The 17,307-nt window shown below is 51.8% G+C and overlaps 2 protein-coding genes across 3 annotated transcripts; one reads left to right on the top strand and one right to left on the bottom strand.

Annotated features, from left to right (window-relative positions):
• Positions 1–215: 215 nt before the first annotated feature.
• Positions 216–9,893, top strand: DDHD2 (DDHD domain containing 2). Its single transcript, XM_010562972.1, has 16 exons — positions 216–408; positions 1,716–1,906; positions 2,765–2,854; positions 3,233–3,353; positions 4,378–4,467; positions 5,739–5,874; positions 6,506–6,714; positions 6,861–6,931; positions 7,114–7,233; positions 7,448–7,543; positions 8,030–8,158; positions 8,262–8,417; positions 8,498–8,600; positions 8,685–8,849; positions 9,346–9,508; positions 9,803–9,893. Exons 1-16 carry the CDS (start codon positions 216–218, stop codon positions 9,891–9,893), a joined length of 2,124 nt encoding a protein of 707 aa, XP_010561274.1.
• A 2,657-nt stretch (positions 9,894–12,550) lies between these two features.
• On the bottom strand, positions 12,551–17,201 carry PPAPDC1B (phosphatidic acid phosphatase type 2 domain containing 1B). 2 transcript variants are annotated; one of them, XM_010562757.1, is made up of 7 exons: positions 17,091–17,195; positions 15,639–15,729; positions 15,325–15,388; positions 14,451–14,575; positions 13,882–14,052; positions 13,215–13,531; positions 12,551–12,599 (listed from the first exon to the last, which is right to left on the bottom strand). In XM_010562757.1, the coding sequence occupies exons 1-6, from the start codon at positions 17,193–17,195 to the stop codon at positions 13,362–13,364; spliced, it is 726 nt and encodes a 241-aa protein (XP_010561059.1). In that variant the 3' UTR covers positions 12,551–12,599; positions 13,215–13,361. The 2 variants fall into 2 exon arrangements, with proteins under 2 accessions (XP_010561059.1, XP_010561060.1); XM_010562758.1 differs by lacking the exon at positions 12,551–12,599 and having other exon boundaries at positions 13,167–13,531; positions 17,091–17,201.
• Positions 17,202–17,307: the final 106 nt, after the last annotated feature.

The raw sequence follows: 17,307 nt of genomic DNA, 5'->3' as shown, positions 1-17,307 counted from the left end.
GGACACGCGTGTGCGCGAGGGGAGGGGGCGGCGGGGAGGGGCCGACCCCCGTCGCCGCTGCGCACCCGCCGCGAGAGACGGGGATTTTTATTCTTAAATTTTTTTTTTTTTTGGAGGGGGGTCCGTTTTCCATTTGAGAGGGAATAAGCATTTCTGAAGGGTTTTTAAATTCACCCACTCGCCGCTCCCGTCGTCTCTGTGCAGGAGCATCAATCATGTCTGCTCGGGAGCAGCAGCAGGCGCAGCCCCCCCTGGCCGCCCCCCCGGAGGCTGGAGAGCTGGACGCCGGCAACAGATACGAAGCGGTTGTTCCCCACTGGTTTTACTGCAAGGTCACGGACTCCAGAGAGCGCTGGGTCCCTTTCAGCACGCAGGATTCGGAGAGGCTGGAAGAGGCTCACGGCTCAGGTAGGGTGAGAACACCCTGGGGAGGGGGCTGCCCCCCCCCCCGCAGATGGAACTCCATCCACCTCCACGGGTCGGACGGGGGATTTCACAGCACTGCTTGCCTTCAGCTCCCATCGTTCTTAAATCCCCCTGTGATTTTAAATACCTAGCCCCTGCTCTTAAAATCGCTGTAAGGAACCAGCCTGGTAACGTCAATGGGAGAGCATCAGGTGTGCGCTCAGGGGAAGCACCATCCGGGTATCAGAGGGAAATTCCCTGGACACATCCACAGCTTCTGCCTGGGATGCACAATTTTCCCTCGGGGAATTTTAAATCGGGACTTTTTTTGGCAATGCGCCTACTCCTAGAGCTGTAGACGCATGAACAACTGAACTGTTTGGGTGCATCGAATGGTCTGACCTCATTCATTTGATATATGCTCTAAATTATATATAATCGTACTGCAAAGCACCCTTCTGGGGTGGACAGGAGAGTGCTAGCAGGACGGCAGAAATTCCACTGGGGAGATTTCCCTCGTGTGGACACATGGTGCTCTGCCTGCCTGCTCCCGGAGCGTGCTGCCCAGGCAGCCGGGTCTGCTCTGAGCGGCACTGCTTGCGATGAGGCCCTCGTGCTGCCAAATATCGACAGTCTGTGCAGCCCCCGCTGCCAGGATGGTGCTTAAAGCACCGCTGCTGCCGACGGCTGTGGGCACAGCACCAATTGCCCTGGGGTTGCTCCCGTCCTCCCTCTCCCAGGAAGCTTCGGATTAGAGGCCGTGCCGCCGGTCCTCAGTGCCGCAGCCGAGCCGAGCACAGCCTGGCACGGGGCGGTCTGCCGGGAGCCTGGCCAGCGGGCAGACCCAAAAGGCGGCAGAACAAACAGAATTTGAAGTCTGTATTGGGATCTATGCGGAGTTCTCCGTTTTAGAGGGGAGTGGCTTACAGACCTGGAGACCAGCACCTCCACCGTTAAGCAATGCAGGCCACAAATTCACGTTTTACCAGCTAAGCAAGGCAGGAAGAGTTCACGTAAGCCTGGGCCTGAACTAGAGAGGAAGACAGTTGTAGTTTAATGCCTTCATCTTACCTTCTGCCTCTGGGGAAAGTTTGACTTGCGGCATCTCTCCTAGGATGGCCACCGACGCTGTTCTCTGTGCTTGGGTACGGAGAACATTGGTGTCTACTGCCATTGCTCATACGTGCTCGTGTGCGCTGCCCACAGAAGATGCTCCAGTCTCATCCCTCTGTTCTAGTGTGGTATACAGCTTTCTGGTAGCATGCCTTTCTGGTCCTCTCATGATTAATTTCGAGCCTTGGTTCCTTCAGGGAGAGACAATGAAGACCTGGTTGTCCCAACATCGGGGGGTAGGTATGACGTGCATCTGAAGAAGAGGCAGCGCGTTGCAGTGTACTGGGAGGAGGAGGTATCTGAAGTGCGTCGCTGCACCTGGTTTTACAAGGGAGACAAGGACAATAAGTATATTCCGTACTCGGAGACCTTCAGCAAAGAACTGGAGGTAATACACGCCTTTCCTGGTAGCGTCCACCTTGCCGAGAAGCATCTTGGCTTCTCATTGTCAAATACTGGCCCTGATGTCCCAAACTCCATATGGGGCGACTGGCACTACAGTCACGCCTGAGGACATGAACTCGAAAGAGGCTTTGGCATGGCGTTTTCGCAGCTGATTAACATAACTGTAAACACTGCCACTGTCTCCCTCCCAGCCTGCTGCAGCTGGGCGGCTTTCCCTTCCTCCTGCCCTCATCCAGCCGTGTCGGCATCCTTCTGCTACACGTTTAAGTGCCCGGGTGCTCTCGGCATGCCAGGTTGCTCTGGCCTTGCTTGCAGCCTCGCTCTAGCAGCTTTGCTCTGTTTTTTTCCTGACCCTGTCTGCTCTGACTTCAGTTTGACTCTCCTTGTGAGAATCATCCTCACTACGCTCATAGTTTCACCAAAGCCAAGGGAGTTGCAAATGCAAGAAAGAGAAATCATCGTTATGGGGACCCAGCGTTAGACTTCAGTGGTCTGTATTGTTAATGGCTGGAGACTTTGGAAAGATATATATGTAGAGCTATATAGATATATGTATAAAAATATACATCTTTACAATAACCTGTATTCTGATATACCAAAAAATACAATTCTAAATTGATGGGGAAGTCTGCTGCTGCTATTAAAGTGGGGGCTTCTTGGAAACTCTCTAGCAAGCGATACTCAGATGACCCTGTTGCTCCTCCAGCCTGACCTGGCTGATTTCTCTGCCTCTTTTGCAAAATGTGTTGATAAGAGATACCATAAAATGGGTGGGGAAATCCCAAGTGGTTGAATATTCATGGAAATACAGCTGACTCACACAGGGTGTTCTTTTCCTTAGGAAGCTTACATGATTGCTGTGACCCTGGATGAGTGGAAGAAGAAACTGGAGTCCCCTAGCAGAGAAATCATTATCTTGCACAACCCAAAGGTGAGGAGGGCCTGGTAATCTTTGTGTTGACCAGCAAGGATATCCCTTCAGTTCTCTTGACAGCCTGTCTTTATACTCTGGCTTTACGCTGTTTCTTTTAACCGTGTCTGCTGAGAAATTGATTCTGTCCAAATGGCATTCCCCTCGCCTACCTGCGCCAGAGTAGAGGGCAACGCTAGCAGAGAGTCTGCTTTACACCTTAACGTTTCTTTTCAACACGCCTTTCACTCTCTTTGTGCAAAGGGCTCGTACCAGCGCAGTTAAACATTGTGGTCTGGTGTCACCCCATATCACTTACCAGCTGTTGTAGCAAAATTTCTCCTCTGCTTAACTATGGTATGCAGCGCAGCTTAATGACAGGCTCTTCTTGTTTACAAGCTGATGGTGCACTACCATCCAGTTGCCACCTCCGATGACTGGGGCTCAACTCCTACGGAACAAGGTCGGCCTCGGACTGTGAAGAGAGGAGTAGAAAACATCGCTGTCGAGATCCCCAATGGTGAGCTCACTTCTCCCTCCCCTCCACCCATCCAAAGCTACAGAGTCTGTTTTCCAACCTGTTTTCTCAAAAAGACAGAAGCTTCCATGATCCTTTTAACAAAGGACACATCTAAAAATTTTGTGCTGAAAGGAAATGAATGGTTTTCAAAAACTTTCCTAGCACCAGAGAGACGGTAGCGTAAATGAATGTGTGGAGGAGGCAGACATATGCAGTGCGCTTCCAGCTCCTGCACTGAGACCAGACCTGTTGAAGGCACTGCAGTGCCTGAAATTACCCCTGAGGTTTTGGCATGTATGTTCACAAAGGAAGAGTTTCTTTCTGTGGTAGGGACACCTACATGCAGGTGACTTTCTGGTGCACGTGCTCTCCCCATCTCTGAAGCTGTGCATCAGCTCTGCCCCCTCCCAGCTGTCCCTGAGCTCCCGGTCAGGCCTCAGGACTTGTCCCTGTGGTGAGGACAGGCAGTTACTCCTGTCTAACCCCTTCATTTTCCATGCGTGCATGCCTTCAGGAAAGTATGTATGCAAACTACAGTGTGTGGGAAGTAGAGAACAAGACATAACTCCACCTGGTGCCTACCTGAGAGATGGAGCTACGCGTGGGCCGGGTGGCTCAGCAAAGTGGGTTGGGCACAGGGAAGATGGACCGAGTCCTCCTGGTCCTGCTGAACGTGCCCCACAGCCCGGTGGGTGTGAATTGTGAAGACGAGCCACTCCTGCTGAAGCGAGGATGGTGATAGAAGGAGGGGACGAGCCGCCTCACCTTCCTCTACTGTCCTGTCAATCTGGATCCATCTCAGGGCAGGCAGCTGAATTTAGCAGGACAAACAGTTCAGAAACGTGAGAAATCCCACTACCCTTTAGGCATAAAATCCAGGCACTAACTCAAGGGTTTTTTACCTGGCTGAGGTGAAGAGGGGAGGCTCCACTCTCCTGCAGAGCATATGGTTTCAGCAGGTCACTTCCCCATTAAGTGATGTCTCCCACAGGGCCTGTGCTCTGAACTCTTCTTTCCTCCTTAGGAGAGCCACTGCAAATTGATCACCTGGTTTTCGTGGTGCACGGGATCGGCCCAGCTTGCGACATTCGGTTCAGGAGCATCGTCCAGTGTGGTAAGTGTGGAGCCCGGCTGGGGTGCTCTTTCCATATGCTGCTTTTAGCGGAGCCAGTAAACTCTCATCTGTGTGGACAATGTGAAACGCTGTGAGAGTGCATTCAAACCATTCCAACACTCACGTTGGCAAGCTGCACGGTTGAATTTGCTGACTGCAGTGGGGAGCATGAATGCAATGCTCGCTAACCCATTAAATCCTACCATCTGGAAAGGTTTGGGCAACCACTTTTCATCACTGTGTTCTGCTGCTGCTCAAAATAGCGAGTTTCCTGAACTGGATACAGATTTTCCAAGTAACTGTCTAAACCTGCTAAACTAATTAGGAACCTGCTTAGTCTATTGCTATGGGTTAATCTCACTGGGTGAAGTCTAACAGGCAACACCCCATCCAGCAGCCTCTGGAGTGATTTTGGACCAAAACCAGGGATGCTGCTTCTGGCTTAAGAAATCCCCAAGCTGCAAATGCCTGGAGGTTAGGAGAGCATGTGAGAAGTATTGCTGGTCTTACACACTCCTCTAAGCACCCACTGTTGATCAATATTGGAGACAGGGTACTAAACCAAGTAACTCTGGTCTGACCTGTTCATTATTATTTGCTCAGAGTGCTTCAGTTCTGTAGGAGAGGTGATCGCTGAAACTGCCTGGAAGCCCAACATGATTTAACTTGTAGAAATCAAGGGAGCTGAGATTTTTCACAGTAGACTGTCTTTAGTTCCTATAAAATATACCTCTGCTTTAACGCAGTCTATTCTTCTCCATGTTCATCTGCTGAAACTATTTTCAAGGCTGCTGACCATCTGAAATGAAAGAAGTAAGCTTTTCTCCCTCAGAACTGAATAATTTCAAGTTCATCTCCTCCCTTAGGATTGCCTTTCTAACACGTGTATCTTTGCAACAGATTTTTTTTTTAAATACCTTAAAGTACCTTTCTTACCCTGACTGGTGTGTTAAAGTACCTTTCTTATCCTGACTGGTGTGTTAAAGTACCTTTCTTATCCTGACTGCTGTGTTAAAGCCCTGCCCATGCAGAAAAGAGGCTTGTTACAGATGGGACAGCAAAATCCAGTAAACACACGTGTAAGGACATGGAGCCTTCCCCTGATCTTGTAGTTAAAGATTCAAGGTCTTAGGGTAGCAGCAGCAGATTAAAGACCCTGGTGGGATTTCCCCTGGTAATGATCTTTTCTTTTATCTTATTAAGTGTTGTTGATGCAGCAGGCTTGCCCTGTAGCCCAGTGGATCTTGGTAAGAGTTCATGCTCTTTTCCAGTGAATGACTTCAGGAATGTTTCCCTGAGCATGCTGCAAGCACACTTCAAGAAAGCCCAGGAGCAGCAGCAGATCGGCCGGGTGGAGTTCCTACCTGTGAACTGGCACAGCTCCCTCCACTCCACCGGGGTGGATGTGTAAGTGTCCCAGACAGCCATCTCCTCCGGTGCTGGTGTCCATGGGAATGGCAAAGCAGACAGACAGCCTCCTCTGCTTTTTCTGGTGGCCACTGCAGGCAAAGGGAAAGCTGTGAGTGCTTAGGGCTGTGAGCACACAGGGGTAAGCAGAACGGATGGGGTCCCACAGAGCACCTCTGTGCCAGACCCCGTCCCCACCGACTTTTTGCAGCCCTATTTTGCGGAGCACAGCAGATGCCTGCTCTGATCAGCATCCAGCTGGAGAGGAGAGGCTTCTGCCTTTCCCTGGCTAATATGAGGAGGGACCGTGGACATCCATACCTTGCTAAAGGCCTCTGGAAACAGTACCGTGTTTCTGCACTCAAGCACTGCTCTGCAGTGCCCTAGAAAGGGGAGAGAGCAGGTTAGGCTCCTGGGAAGAAAGGCCAGGCTCCTTATTCCTGCCTGGAGTGTAAGAGCACAGGCCATGCTCTACCTTCGGTCTTGGCATGAGCTGAGGGTCTAGATTACGACATTATGTCCTTTGAGACGGTGGCAATCCTTCTCTGAACTTACGTTTTGCTTTAGAAACGTGGTGGGGTTCACCGGCACCCCTAACTGCAACTCCCTCTCTCCTCTTTCCCTCCCACAGTGACCTGGAGCGAATCACTTTGCCGAGCATCAACCGCCTGCGTCACTTCATCAACGACACCATCCTGGACGTTTTCTTTTACAACAGCTCCACCTATTGCCAGACCATCGTGGACACGGTGGCATCCGAAATGAACCGCCTGTACCAGCTCTTCCTGACGAGGAACCCACTCTTCAAAGGGGGGGTCTCCATTGCGGGGCACAGCTTGGGTACGGGGTTTCATCCACGGGTTCCATGAATGTCACCGTACCGTGGGAGCAGGGAGGGTACTGGTCTTTTGTCCCAGAAAGGAGATGGCTTGGGGCTTTTCCCTGACGAGATGCTGATGCTCTGCCTGCCTGTGCCTGGTTTCTAGGGTCACTCATTTTGTTTGACCTCCTGACGAACCAGAAGGCTGCTCCCGAGGAGGATGAGAACAAAGAAGAGGTACATGCTCTCCGGCGGTGCCTGGACCCATGGGGTACTCCCACAGCACTTGCATGAGTAGCTGTGGCGGTGCAGCATCGCACCGACCTCCTGCTTCTGCTTGGGGAAGGGGGAAAGACTCCAAAACGCGCAGGAGAAAATAGGTGAGCAAAAAGCATGATCCCTCATGGCTCTATTCACAGGGGTCCAGGACAACCTCAAGCAACAGGGGTATTGAGGAAGTAAGAGAAATCCTGAAGAAGCTGGAGCTGTCTGAATATTGTGAAGTTTTTGAGAAAGAAAAAATGGACAGGCAAGCACTGGTAAGGAGCTCTCCTCTTTTGCTTTCTCTTGTGTTTCTTCTTTGCTTTTCTTCCCAGTCCTCCCACCCATTGCACATCTTCCTGGTACTGAGTCATTCGCACATGAAATGTCTCCGAGGAGTGCAGCAGGAACAGAATTACAAAGAACAGAAATACCTCACCACACACACACCTCTCTGCTCCTGTAGTAATATCTGGGTTGCTTACTTTCCAGTTCTTGTGCACAGAGAAAAACCTTAAAGAAATGGGAATTCCCTTAGGACCAAGAATGAAGATACTCCATTACATCAGCTCCAAAGAGGAGATGCAGGTTTGTCTTCTGCATGACTTGTATTCACCCAGGTCACATCCCGTTGCTCTCAGACAAGGACCAGCCTTCACCACTTACGATCAGTCCCCAAGCAACCCAACCTCCTCATTCCTGGCCATCCTTGCTCAGGCGGCTCACAGGCTTGTGTTTGGCAGTGGCGACAGAGCTGCTTGCTGCTCCTGCGTATTATGCTGGTGTTACGGGTGTTACCCTACTGCAGGATCAGTTTATCCCGTAGCCTGTAAGGGTGATCATAGAGCAGGAGGACTTGTTAGCGGTGGTAAAGACTGAACTTAAGTGATGACAGCTAGAGAGGTGGTCGGCTGGGGAAGGATGGTGCTGCCAAGACTGCTGTGGTTCTGGAGGATACGGGATGCTGGGCAGTTTGCTGCCTTGCATACTTGGTCATGGGTGGGTAGGATGGGCCATAGTATGGGCTCGCTGCAGGAGCTGTGCTAGCAGGGTTTCCCGGTTGTGTTGCTGCAGGACCAGAGCACAGCAGCTCCTGGACACAGCAGGGAACATGTTGCCGAGCCTGGGTCCCCATCACAGCATGACCCGGACAGCACAGACGATGCCAGGAATTGCCAATACCGAGACGTTGGCTTAGGACAGGTAACTACCGAGCTTGGCATCATGCTCTAACTCCAACAAGGCGCTCGTAATGCCAGCATGGAGTTTGTCTTGTGAAATAAATCTGAATCTTCCTCCCTCCTAGGTCTCGGCAAACTATCCTCAGCTAAACTACAAGCCCACCATCTTCTTTGCTTTTGGGTCTCCCATTGGGATGTTTCTCACGGTGCGAGGAGTGAAGCGGATTAACCCAAACTACAGCCTGCCCACCTGCAAAGGCTTCTTCAACATCTTCCACCCCGTAGGTATAAGAGCCAGAGCCTTCCTGCGTGAGAGGCATGGAGCACGAGCCCTGGCTCACTCTCCCCCTCCTCCGTACAGTTTGACCCAGTGGCATACAGGATCGAGCCCATGATTGTCCCAGATTTGGAGTTTGAGCCCATGCTGCTGCCTCACCACAAGGGCAGGAAGAGAATGCACCTAGGTAAGGGAATGGGCAGCCCCTCTCCCCCAGCCTGGGGCAGCTGCTGTGGCCCCCAGCCCGACACCGACCCCTCCTGCCTTTCAGAGCTGAAAGAAGGGCTGACTCGCATGAGCGTGGACCTGAAGAACAACTTGCTGGGGTCCCTGCGGGTAGCCTGGCAGTCCTTCACTCGAGCCCCGCTGCCAGCTGTGGAGGCGGCGAGTACCGACGCCGAAGCAGAGGCAGAGGCCAGCGTGGAGAAGCAGCCAGGTCAGTGGTGCACAGGGGGTGGTGGGGAGACGGGGGTGCAGCATCACGACCTGCCCACGGAGCAGTGCGCAGCCACGCCAGTGAGGTGCCCGTCCTGGCGTCAAACCCAGGCGCTGCCTCTTCTGTGCTCAGCAAAAGGATTGCCTTTGAGCTGCGGATGTGCTTCGCTCTCCAAATGCTGTGGCCTTCCCCCGTTACTGCCTGATGAAGGGGGAGAAGAGGCAACCTGCCCGGTCAGTAAAGGCCTCCTGGGGGTCTCAGCACACCCACGCCACTTTGTAAGCCTGTGAAGCCTGTCCCCCCTTGTCTAGCTGTGTCTTGCAATGCTGTTTTCCAAAAGCTGGAGAACCCTGAGGGGGAAGGACCCAGCACTTAAGCTGCCTCTCCTCTGCAAGAGCCCATAGTAGGGCAAAGGGAGGGCACGGTGATGCTGTTGTATTTCCATGGCTGTGGGTGCGCCTTGGCTTAACCACATTGCTCTTCTTCATTCCTTCAGACACAAAGCCAGACGAGACCCCCCCAGCAGTGAAGGAAGAGGCCCCCCTCATTAATGTGGGGAGGCTGAATGGAGGGAATCGCATAGACTACGTGCTGCAGGAGAAGCCAATAGAGAGCTTTAACGAGTATTTATTTGCACTACAAGGGCATCTCTGCTATTGGTAAGATTCTGCGTAACTGTCAAAGCTTCAAATTCATGTCTGATGTAAGCAGAATGCCATCATTTTTAAAGTCAACGTAGTAAGAAAAGCCTTAACTGAGTAAACAAGATACGCTCCTGCCTATAGCACAGACACAGAGGGTGGGTAGGGACAGAGGAAGGAGCCTGGTGTAGTTCTCCTTGCCTAGTACTGCCTGCATTTGCTGAGCGCTGTGTCTACCCCATAACCATCACAGATGTCCTGACAGAGTGGAGGGAAGTGTCCCTCTCTAATTCCCATGTCCTTCTCCTCCAGGGAGTCAGAAGACACCGTTCTGCTGGTTCTAAAGGAGATCTACCAGACACAAGGCATTACACTGGATCAACCTTTGCCAGGAAGCCAGTGACCAACCTGTACTGTTCTGGCTGCTTGAGGTAAGTCACCTTGCCTACACCTTCCTTCCAAATTTCCTAGGACACCTCAGAGGACATCTGGTCCGTCTGAGGGAATAATACTGCTTATTTACAGCTGTGTCTAAGGCAGGAGTTTGTGTTGGGTTTTTTCTTTGGCCTGTCAGCATGTTTGGCTTCTTTCCTCTCATCCTGCACACAAGCGCTATTGGACACGACGAGAGCCAGTAAACTGCTGCTGAAGATAAAGGCAGCAGCAACTGCGCGCGGTTACAATCAGTTCAGCCCACCAAGGGAACGACCAGACGCATGGCCGTAATCCAAGCCTCCCGAGCTAAACAATTCTTACAGACAGGTCGCGAACCAGAGCGTGGGCCCTGCGGTTCTTGCAGGGGTGCTTTCACCCTCTGCTGCTAATTGCTGGCCAAGAGTAGACTAGGGGCAAGGCACATCCTTAGGTTTTCTTGCCCTCGAAGCCTCATGCTGGTCATTTGCTGGGTACAGGAGGCTGGGCTGGGTAGATTTTGGTCTGCCCTAGTGCAGCTATTCCTATGTTCTCCTTTTGCTTTCTTAGATCCAATTCAACTGAGTACTCACCAGGAAAGTCCAGATTTCTTCTCTGCCTTCCTCTCTCCTCTGCTGCCGTGTCCCGCATGCTGCTTCCCAAGTACTTGCTGCTACCTGGAGATAAGGATGATTTTCCTCCATTTTGGGTAGGGGTGGGGGGAAAATATATCAAAGGAAAACACTTCTGCTCAAACACTCACAGCACTTGCACTGTGACTCCCTGTGGCAACATGTACTTTTAACCCTCCACCTTGTAAGTTATCACACTAGCTCCTCTAGACTAGCTGTCTGGGCTAGGAACCGACACTGAGGGCCTGACTCCGCTCCTGGCTTAGCGAGGAAACTCACAGCTTGTGACCTTGAGGAATAAAAGCCTTAAACACGCAGCGTGGAGAGAGCTATAGCAGCCCTGTCGAGCAAAGGAGATCGCGGACTTCTCCCTGCCGTAACACAGAGCACCAGGCGCAAGGACTGCGGTCTTTGGAGGTGAAGCCCAGGGCACAGGCGTCTGCTGTTAGGTGAGCAGGAATGTGTCTACCAGCCACTCTCATCTCCTTCAATTGCTGCTGCATGGTTTGTGCACTTGTGGGCTCTGCCAGGCAGGACTGCCCCATAAAACGACTCGTGAGAGCAGCATGTTTGCGCACAGTTGACCCAGGCACTCCTGCCTGCTGTAATGTGTTGGTAGTGACTTCTCAGCATCCTCACCCAGCCCATGGCAGCCAGCAAACCAAGGGCCTCCCTGAGGCACTGCCTGCATCTTGTGCAGGACCAAGCTAGTGGCCAGGTGTAACTATATGGGAGGGAAGCTCAAACTACAGCTAGACTGGGGGAAAGCAGCTGCTCCTCAGCAGCGTCCAGGCAATTCGGAGGCCTGGAGGGACAGCCATCCTGTGCTTTGCAGGGGCATGGAGCAATGCTACTGTCCTGCTGCAATGTGGCTTTCAGGGTGGCTACAGGGATCTCACGCCAGCCAGGCTCCAGTCGTTGTTTTTGGTTTTAAGTACACAAAATGCAGCCAGCGAAGTCGGAACCCAGATCAGTAGGGTCTGGACACCGTGTCCCAATGACCCGACTGACAAAAGGACACCAGCTCTGCAGGCAGTTCAGTCTGGAGCTGCCTGTGGCCTGCTAGCTCTGCTCCAAAGGGAACAGGGCCAGAGATCCTCTGGCGATTCCCCCCTTGCAACCAAAACCAACCAGACTGACTCAGTGGCTGGGCTGAGGCAGACGCTTCAGTGATGTGTAAGGTCGTTGCTGTGACAGCCTTTGGAAGAGCCAAACCACTTTCCCTCCTGCTAAGTTTTGCCCTGCATGGGGTAAGGAGCCTTTTTTCCACAGCCTGTTTGTTTGTCCTCTGTTGTACTACATTATTTGCACTATTTGAAAGGTTTGGTTTGCAGCCTACATCCCTCCTCCCATCCCAAAGGAACACAAGCTGTTCTTTTACCTGACTGCAGAAACAGACATGCTGCTCAGTCGGCGCCTGAACTACTGATTGCTAAAGCGTCTCCTACAAGAGTAGGAAAAGGAACAGTCTTAACACAGGACACTCTCATGATCAGCTTTTTAAGTTATGCACTTTGTAAAAAAAAAAAAGTTAAATACATTTTAAATGTTATTTAATGTCTTTTCCAGTAAAAGCCAAAATAAATAAGTAGATGACTGTGGTGTGTGCATGTTTGGGGGGAGAGGAAGGGGAGGGGGTTGAATAATTCACGTGTGCATAATTTTAGGGGAAAGTAAAGCTATTTCTGTAACTTCTACTGAAGTTGCAGGATCATAGAGGGCTTACGTGGCCCAAACGGAAGATTATGGTATGGCATTTTCATTACTGTCATGTCCTGAGCTTGGCAGAGGCACACGTGCCTTCCTCTGCTACAGCCTCACATTTGCTGTTTGCATGTACATACACTTGATCAAGAATACACATATTTACGGAGGAGACCAGTGACAAATAACTACTTACAGCAGTCCTGCCATACAGCTATGCCTTGGATTTCTCAGCAGCACTCTACCCTTCCATTCTCTGACAAAACAAACCATGGTGTAGAGAAACAAGCACCTCTGAAGGGATGCTTTCAGACACCATTTCATTTTCTGCTGATTGTCATCTCTTTACAACTGTATTAAAGCTGCAAGGGAAGAGACAGAAGATGAACACTCATCTAGAAACCCCTGCAGACACACCAACGGAAATGGTTTATACAGCAATAAACCCACTTCTTGAAGTAAAGCCTTTAGTACCACAGTTCATTAAAAAAAATAAACTCCTTTATTTGGCAACTTAGAAAAAATCAGGGCTAGCACAGTAACGCAAATAACGATCATACTAGTTTCATCTTCCCTCTCCCCCACTCAATCCACGGTTAAAGACTGCAACTTCGCACTCATTACTCCAAATTAGCTCAGCTGTAATTGAAAAGACAGACTTAAACCCGGTGCCAGGAGCAGGTCCTACACTTCATTTCGACATATGCTTCCCAGGAGAAGGGATGGAACAGCTCGGCTGGATTGAAGGGAGATGACTGATGGTGCTTTCTTGACTGGACACAAGAACACCCACTGGATGGGGCACGCCAAATTGTCATTTTTTATCAGTTCTTGCTTCAGCAACTTTTGTAACCGGGCTGTCCTCCCACAGGCTTGCATGCCGACTGCCTCGCTTGCTTCACAGCAGGCCCAAAGGGAGGGACACCTACAAAATTTGGTTAATGAAGCAAAACAGGCCCCTGAGCAGGACAACTTACCAGCACCACAGAGGATGCCTGCTTGGGTTTCAGGTTCATCCTCATTTGAGCCACTTCTTGCAGTCCACGACCAACTCCCCTAAAGCCTTCCCCTGCCCTAGCACTGAAGGAACAGCAGGAGAGGTGCCGGCAGCACAGAGCCCGTCGCTATATATCTAGGTGAAAGCTGGAAGCTGCAGGCTTTTCTTGGTGTGCTGGCAGTTGTTTGGATTTGTACAGAAATGGTTTGTGGCACATAGAGTCCATCAGAGGAGGGTAATACTGCCTGTAGCAGAGGTACGCAAGCACGAAGCCGATCACTGAGCCAACCAACACATCTGTGGGCAAGACCAGAGGAGAGTTAACTTCCCCTTACCTTCCCAAGCCTCATGATTGAACTCTCCAGCAGGCAGCTTTTCAGCCTGCTCAGAGCTGAGCTGGATCAGCGACTTGACCCTTGGCTATAAAACTAAGCTTGGCATACATTTCAAAAACAAAGAAAAAGGCATTATCACCTTGCAGGCAGCAAAAAAATTACTACCAGAGGAGTAAACAAAAAAACCGAAGTTGCCATCATGGGATCTGAACACCTCTGTGGCACCGCGGACGCCCCCCACGCTCAGAGTGCCCCCCCTCAGGGCACCTGGTTGTGCCCCCCGTCCAAGTCTGCAGGCAGACACCGACCCACCTTGCCAGTGGTGCTTGTAGTCACAGGTGCGGGACACAGCGATGAGGGTGGCGAGGAACAGCGGGAGAAGGAAGGCACAGAGCCGCAGAGCCCTGCCTCCCCGGCTGGGAGCAAAGCAGCGCAGCTTCCCGGCTATGTAGAAGGCAGAGAAGGCAAGACCAGTGAAGGCAACTGAAAGAGAAGCATGTCGCTTCAGAAACAGCTCCAGGCTCTGCTGTGGGCCCTCAGCCAGACCTTCACCTTTTCCCCTGCTGGGGTGGAAGGGCTGCAAAAGGATGTCTGTCCTGCCCACGCAAACCAAGGGAAGCACCAGCTCATGAACGATGGAGGAGCCACAGATGCTGGTACTTGGCAAGCATCCCTCCTCCCAGGAGCTACAGCCAGCTTCAGATTACATTTGTCACCCCATTGCTTTGCAGAGGGAAAGTTGAGACCCCCAAACAGACCAATGAATGTGGACAAAGCCACGGGGTGCGTGAAAGCAAACCCAAGCTGCCCTCCCCACGGGCATCTACTCACCATGGTTTGCTGTCTGGGGCTGCAGCAGGTAGGGGACACGGAAAACTTACACGAAGCGTGTCCGCTGGGGAAACTTTTGCGTCCCTCAGTCACTATGCCAGGGTCGCCTGTGCACACCAGCTCTGCGTTCGCTCGTCCGTCGGGGAAGCATCGATAGAAGAAGTCCGGCCGTGGCCTAGGGCAGAGAACAAGGCACGTAGCCCTCAAGCGTGCAGCGATCTGAGCACCCAGCCCTCCCACGGAGCACCCACATACGAATGCGGTTGCCAGCTACCTCGCACAGCTCCCCCCGTTGTGCAAAGGGAAGGCGGTGTGACCCAGGCTGTGAGAAATGCAAAACTGAGCATCGCACCCAGCTCCGCTCCTGCCTGGGCAGGCAGGGCTCAGCAGACGAGAGCCAGGCTGCAGCAGCACACCCTCACTGGCCCACCACTACTTGGCAAGACCCGGTTTAGACCCTGAGGATTAGCACTCTGCTGATCCTCCCCATCCAGCCCAGCAGAGCAAATACCTTACAAGAACCAAATGCCCATACGGCCTTAATATGCCTCGGTTGCACAGCCTGCGGGCACACCGGAGCAAACCTCTCAGGCTGTGGCTCAGCACAGGTAACTTTTTGCCACCCTGACCACCCGGCCCGGGGAGATGAAACCATCCCATCCGCTCCCTGTACGTGTGCCAAAGCGCTCCTCCCTGGTGCTGGCCTGAATGAGCCCATCTAAATGATGCCCGGAGACAGCAGGTCCCCGCCAGTGCTTGTTCTAATATTTAATTGTCTTTATAACTAGAAAAAACACCTTCTTTCTAGGCTGAGCATGTCTAACTACAGCTTCTGGCCCTTGCTCCTGCTGCTGTAGCTCTGCCACTGCGCAGCCGTGCCTCCCCTCCCCGCATGGCGCAGCTAGGAAGGAGCCAGTTTCTCACCTCCCCACAATGAGCTTCAAGGCATTTGTGAAAACCCCGTTCAGGGCAAGAGCAAGGCTGGCAGCTAGGAGAGAGCAGAGAGGTCATGTCAGCATTGCCCTCACCTGAATGTGCAGCTTCGAGGCACATTCAGGCACGGGCAGTGCTCAAACTTCAGCTGGAGCCACACAGCTCGGCTTTGATACCCCTGGCACAACACTTGTGCCCCAGCAAGAGCAAAGGACTCAGATTCTGTGAGACTCCTGGCTCACAGCCACAGCATCAGGGCAGACCTCTCAGGGGGCTGCAGCTCTCTGGGACAAGGAGGAGCTCACCTAGGCAGGCTTCCCGTGTGTCTTCTTGGTCGGCATTCATGAACACCCTTGCCAGGACAATGAGCAATAAGGGAGACAGAAACGCGATGAACTGTCACAAAACGAGAAGATTGTTAGGCATCTGTTAGCAAAGCAGATTTAAGCGCTCTCATCAGAACACAACAGCAGCTGCTCAGGAAGACTATACACTTTCCTTTGCCAAAGCCAAGCAAAAGCCTGTCCTCTCCGCACACAATTACATTTCTATCAGAAAGCAAACCCAACCCCAGCTGCAGTCACAGCAAGCCCTGAGTAACCCTGTGCTCCCCAGAGCACAGCCATTCCTCCTGTCTGTCGTCCAACAGCAGTGCCTCATGTACAAAAGCCCACGGGCTGCTGGACGTTGCCTGTGCCGAAACACGAGAAAAAAAATACCCCAAGCAGCATAAACAACGCAGTGCACTAAAAAGCCCCTCTCTGCATCCCACTCCTTCCTGTGCTTGACCCACTCAGTGCACACACTCAGCAGAGCAGCGGAGCCTTCTCTCCTCCGAGGAAAGCCCAGCATGTCCTCAAGCTCTCCCTTCACAGTATCAGCCGCAGCACCTCAACTCTCCCCATCCCCGCAAGCACAAGGATTAGTTCTTTGTCAGCAGCACCCAAGCTGCTCGTCAGCAAAAAATACAGGAGCTGCTGATTCAGAGAAAACCAGTTACCATTCACATCACCTCAGCGGCGACTGCCACTGCGGGATTTCACCCCGGGGACGTCCACGGTGTGTCTGACAGGCTCCCAAGGAGCCTGCTACCACCTGAAGTCTGGCATATGTCATGCTTTACACCGCCAAATCCAAACGCCACACCAAGGTTTTGTCCTTTAACGTTTAGTGCCCACCTCTTGCGGAAAATCACAAGTGCTATTTACTAAGGAAGTGGTTGTCTTGCCCAACCCAGGAGCCACAGCATCTCACCGAAGCACCGCTGCTTCAGGGGAAGAGACAACCCCTTTAATGGACTATTGTCTACTTGAAATCTGCCACTTATTGTTTTATATTAAACCCTTTTAACAGAGCCTAGAGACCTAGGGAAAACATTTTTGCAATAAAACGATAACAAAACTTTGCTGAAAACAGCTGCTTTCAAGCAAAATGCTCCCTGACAGTGAAAGATACGCTGTAGTCCATGATCACAGTAATCTGGATCTGAATTTTATCACGAACAACAGCGAAAAGTCCTCACAAGTTTTTATAAACTTAGTTACGATCCCAAAGACAACCCCGGATGGTAAAGCCTAAAAAAATGATACAAATTGACTGGGAACGTTATCTTGTTTGCAGCAATACATCGCACTTTCGGTAACATGTATTGCAAATGCCTGTAGCTCTTAATGCAAGTCTTCTAGCCAGCAGCTTTGCTTTAAAAGGCCGGTTTATAATTAGAGAAACAGGTAAATGCAGGAAACCGCTGAACTTACAAACATGGGTACCGTGGGTACGTGGTCCACTTCTACGTACGGGTTTTTGTAGAGCCACATCTCTTCAGGCTGCACCACTCGCTGGAACGGAGGCAGAAACTCCATGACCCTGGAGGGGAAAAACAAAAAGCAAAAAAACCCACGCATTTTGGGGGCAGGCAGCACCGGCAACGGGTGAGAGCCGGGCCGGGCGGCAGCTCTGCCCCCTCCCACCGCA

This window comes from Haliaeetus leucocephalus, unplaced genomic scaffold, assembly GCF_000737465.1.
Source record: "Haliaeetus leucocephalus isolate CR32 unplaced genomic scaffold, Haliaeetus_leucocephalus-4.0 Scaffold162, whole genome shotgun sequence".
In the NCBI taxonomy this organism is placed as follows: domain Eukaryota; kingdom Metazoa; phylum Chordata; class Aves; order Accipitriformes; family Accipitridae; genus Haliaeetus; species Haliaeetus leucocephalus.
This window is presented reverse-complemented; position numbering and strand designations above follow the sequence as displayed.